Source organism: Notothenia coriiceps, unplaced genomic scaffold (genome assembly GCF_000735185.1).
Source record: "Notothenia coriiceps isolate Sejong01 unplaced genomic scaffold, NC01 NC01_scaffold00007550, whole genome shotgun sequence".
NCBI lineage: Eukaryota > Metazoa > Chordata > Actinopteri > Perciformes > Nototheniidae > Notothenia > Notothenia coriiceps.
Window position 1 is genome coordinate 17224 of NW_011340251.1, and position 4983 is coordinate 22206.

At 41.3% G+C, this 4983-nt stretch overlaps 1 protein-coding gene across 1 annotated transcript in view; it reads left to right on the top strand.

Annotated features, from left to right (window-relative positions):
• Positions 1-4983, top strand: part of LOC104944130 (collagen alpha-4(IV) chain-like) — a 22589-nt gene that overhangs the window by 13370 nt on the left and 4236 nt on the right. The window contains exons 10-15 of the mRNA XM_010769606.1: positions 759-875; positions 1467-1628; positions 1719-1817; positions 2016-2168; positions 3261-3377; positions 4115-4253. Of these exons, the coding sequence (XP_010767908.1) occupies positions 759-875; positions 1467-1628; positions 1719-1817; positions 2016-2168; positions 3261-3377; positions 4115-4253 (787 nt within the window). The remainder of the gene's footprint in view (positions 1-758; positions 876-1466; positions 1629-1718; positions 1818-2015; positions 2169-3260; positions 3378-4114; positions 4254-4983) is intronic.

Here is a 4983-nt window from a genome sequence, read left to right on the forward strand (position 1 = left end):
CTGGGATTTTGCGTTCACGCCAGGAAGAGAAACAGTTCATGAGAACTTTTTCCCCCTTTTTAGTGCCTGCTAGAGAGGTGATACTTTCCTGGGGAGAAAAAAGTTCCAATTTCTGACTGGCTGGGCGAATTGCAAACCACAGCTCGTAAAACTCGGAAAGGTTTTTTGAAGACGCCATTGTATTTGCTGGCATTAGCATTATTAGCATTAGCATTAGCCCAGCGCACCAACGGAGAGAGAATAACTTATGGTAACACAAAAAAAACATGGGAGCGGTAGAGATGAGGAGGTGTCGGCGTTCTGGCGATTTACTCGGAAGGCTTCAGTAGAAGCTGCTGGGAGTCCCAAGTAATCTTCCCTCAGGGAACTTGTTCCGGTGTGAACGCGATCTGCTCTTTAGTTCCATGGGGGAACTAAGTGCTGGGAACTAAGTACGGCAAAGTACTTGGTTTGAAAGCGGCTATTGTGTTCTTGTTAACCAAATCTCTCTCAGAGGGGCGTGGGGAGTGGCTCCTTATTTTCATCTAAAGTAACAGACAGAGAATCAGCACTTTTGAAACAGGGCTGAAACAGAGGGGATTATGGGTAATGCTGCAATGATCTGTTTGGTGTTTCAGCCAATCAGAGACATGTTCTGGATATATCTGAGACCCGTGATATATTGATGAAAAACAGTATAATAGGGGACCTTTAAAGAATACAGATAGAGTATGAATTAGCTAATATCAAAATGGTTTGTTTTTATTTGTGTGTGTCAGGTGGTCCCGGACGCTCAGGGTTCCCCGGTCTTCCCGGACCCCCCGGTCCCACGGTGGGATCAGACGTTCTTGGACCTCTTGGAGACCCAGGACTCCCTGGACTGGATGGAGAATATGGTAAATACATTTACTTTCTGTCCTTTTTAATGTCCTATCTTGTCCTCTTCTTAACTTTCCTTTCCTTTCCTTTCCTTACCTTTCATTTTCTTTCCTTTCCTTCTTAAGCCTCTTTCCTTACCTTTCCTTCCCTTTCCCTACATTTCCTTCCCTTTCTTTTAACCCAATGTCCTTTCATTTTGTTGTATTTCCCTCCTTTCTCTTAACCCAATTTAATTTCCTTCCCTCTCCTGTCCTTTCTTTTTCTCAACCTGCTTTCCTTTCTTTCGATTTACTTCCTTTTCTAAAACCAATTCCCCATCCTCCCCTCTACTGTCCCATCCTATCCTGTCCTTTTCTTTCCTTTAATTCCTTCCCTCTCCTTTCCTTTCCTACCCTCTCCTTTCCTTTCTTTTCCGAAACTTCTTTCCTTTATTTTGATTTACTTCTTACCCGAATTTTCTTTAGTTTCCTTCTTTCTTTTCATTTACTTCCTTTCCTCAAACCCAATTTCCTTTCCTTTCCCTTTTTTTATCAACCTGTTTTGTTTCCTATTTCCTTTCACTGTATCCTCTCGTCCTGACTCCTCTCCTTCTCTCCTCCTCTCCTCAGGTTTCCAGGGTCCTCCAGGTCCTCCCGGTCCCCCTGGTCCCGGCACAGCTCAGGGAGACCGAGGAGACCCCGGACTCCCAGGTTTCCCAGGATCCCCCGGGAGAAAGGGAGAACCTGGTTTTCCCGGAGGCCCCGGACTCCCCGGAAGCCCCGGGTTCAAAGGTCAGTGAAGCTCCGATTGGCCCGTAAACAATATGAAATAAATCCCAAACAAAAGTGTTAAAAGACAAATGTTTTTGTGGTGTTTTTTAGGAGGAATAGGAGAGAGCGGATACAGCGGAGGTCCTGGTCTGAATGGCTATCCCGGTGATTCTGGATATTACGGAAACAAAGGAGCCAAGGGAGTACAAGGTAAGAGGACTTAAATAAGAAGTTAAGAGAAGTTAAGAGAAGTTAAGAGAAGTTAAGCCGCTTTCCCCCTACGTTTTCGTATTGTTGTTTTTTTGTTTTGTTCTTTCCGTTAACTGTCAAGTGGGAACTAAGTATTTTTTTGTACGTTTTTGTGTTAATTAATTCTTTCCTCCTCTCTCTCCATCCCTTCCTCTCCAGGACGTCCCGGTCGTAAGGGAGCCCCCGGACTCACGATTCCCAGGATACCGCAAGACTTCGAGCGACCCTACGGAGAAATTGGTTACCCCGGAGGAGGAGGAGGAAGCGGGACTCCTGGAGAACCTGGACAGCCGGGACTCCCCGGACGTTCAGGTGAGGAATCACAGAGTCCAGATCTTTGTTTTTGTTACAATTTTTTCTTTTTGGTGATCACATTTTTATTGAGATTAATACACAACATTTACGACATTTAAAAAAAAATAATAATAACAAAAAGTACTTGAGAAAAAGTTAAAAAAGACAACAGCAATTACTTACAAAACATACAAAATGCAGAATACAGAATACATGTAAGCCAAAAATAATAATAATAATACAGACAAACAGAAATAAAATTAAAACAAAATAAAACAGATTTTTGTTACCATTAAAGACAAAATAACGATATTGTTTTTAAGAAAAAGGCCAAAAATTATATCTAAATGACAAGAAAACATCAGGTTTCATTCTCATTATTTGGTTGTGTCCAAAGGGGTAATTTAGTATTTAGTGAAAGTTAAATGAGAAGATGGATTTCACTCTGAAGTCTGTGTGTGAGGCTAGGGCGGGAAGACTTAGCTTAGCTTAGCTTAGCTTAGCGTAAAGGATGAAAACTGGATTAAAAGCTAGCCAAGCTCTGTCCAAAGATTTAAAAAGTTCTGCAAAAACTTCAATAATACAATAAATATATTATAACATGTTGAATATTTATCTTTTGAGATGCTTGTTGGTGTTTTTTTGCTTTTAGTAAGGATGTAGGTGATCTGTTTCTCGTCTTCATGCTAAGCTAAGCTAAGAAAATACACTTTACTGGCATAGCAAAACTTCTCACTAGTAAACCATCAGTGTTTTTATACGGTGTGATTAACATACAAAGATTTTATATTTACAAAAGTTATAATGTATGTACCCATAATGAATATTTGTTGTTTATCAAGGATGTAACTAAGTAAAGTACAGTTTATTTAGTGTGTTTACTGTTCAGCAAAACAGCTTCAACTTCAATACTATAAGAAATGTGTTGTGAAATGTTATATATTACGTTTTTTAAGAAGCTTGTTGGTGAATTTTGTTGCTTTTGGTAAGGATGTAGTTTATCTGTTTCCACGTGTTTCTCGTCTTCATGCTAAGCTAAGCTAATACGAATAAAAAAACTGCTCTCTGGACTTTTTGTTGACCCCTGAGTGAACGTGTGTCCTGCTTTAGGGTCTAAGGGTCGTCCCGGTCCTGGAGGTAAACTGGGCCAGACTGGACCTCCTGGTTACCCCGGATCTAGCGGTGATGCCGGATCCCCCGGTTTCCCCGGACCCGCTGGAGAACAAGGTCAGACATTTACCTGCTATGATAAACTTCTAAATATGCTATTTTAACTCAGAAATCTCCCCCATGCAAATACCTGGACTCTTTCTAAGTTAGTGTTAGAAAAATATCACTCGTCACCAGCTTGAGCTTCAACCTCAGGATCCATGTATCTGTGATCCTCTCCAGAATGGAAGTAGTCATCACATACAGAGCATCAACTAGTTCCTGAACAGTGTCCTTCACATGCTGATATCCAAAAGAGGGAGTTCCACAGTCACAAGATGGAGGAATAGAAAGCAGTATTCAATGTTTACTACAGTTTTTTTCTCAAAATGTTGGCTTTTTTCTGAAAATCTAAAAATGTTGACTTTTGACAAGCATGCTCATTTCTGACGTGGAGCTAATCTGAAGTAAACATTGAATACTGCTTTCTATTCCTCCATCTTGTGACTGTGGAACTCCCTCTTTTGGATATCAGCATGTGAAGGACACTGTTCAGGAACTAGTTGATGCTCTGTATGTGANATATGTCTCTCTCCATAGAGGCTGAATCATCATGTTAATCACATAGCTATCATATGCCTCAAACAGTCCTGATGCTCTTCTAGGTAATCACACATCCTGTCATGTTCACAGCTACAGTTGGGATACCTTTGTTATCATCTGTACTCTGATGTTGGACGAGGACATTCAGTATTTTCCCAACAGTTAGCATTCGAAACAAACCTCTTATTTCTTCTTGTTGTCTCGTTCTCCAGGCGCCACTGGATCCACGGGTCGCTCCGGACCCCCTGGGGCTGTGGGTCGTGGCTCAAGCATCGGATACACCCTGGTGAAGCACAGCCAGGACGCCCAGGTGCCCATGTGTCCTCAGGGCATGGCCAAGCTGTGGGACGGGTACAGCCTGCTGTTCGTGGAGGGGCAGGAGAAGGCTCACAACCAGGACCTCGGTACGGAGAAACATTTAATATTAAATGTAGGGGAGACCGGGGTTGGTTGTCACAATTTTTACTCATGCATGAATTGCTCATCTTCAAAAACTCTTTCAGCAGTAACTCCTACATGAAATGAAAGCTTGGGGTCTTGGCTTTAAATGTGTATCATTTTTACTTTTAGAATGTATTGTAACAGGGAGCAATTAACCATCAAAGACACTCTGACACAATGTGACAATCAACCCCATCACGGGGTTGGTTGTCACAGGGTATGGGGTTGGTTGTCCCTATAGAGTTTCAACGGGATTTCAGTGATAAAAAGGGATGTTAAAAAATGTGTGTAACTTTTTCGTTTTTTAAGCTAGAAACTGCAAATAAGTTTTAATATGAATACCACCCCATGATAGTTGTCATCAATGCCCCTTATGTTTAAACAATGGGATTAAAGGAGGTGATCAGTTACTTGAATTGTCTACTGTGTTGAGAAATAAAATTAAATCATCTTCAGTGCTAAAACCTCTTTATTAGCATGTAAGTTGCCTAACAGCAAACAAAAACAAACAGACCAACAGTCTTAAAAGGTTTACAATACAATATTCTCAACAACCTACTGAACTAAACTAGCAGGCTGTGCTTCATTCAGTCACAAGAATCACAGTTGTGACAAATGTATGCCCCTGGATTGCCAGGGT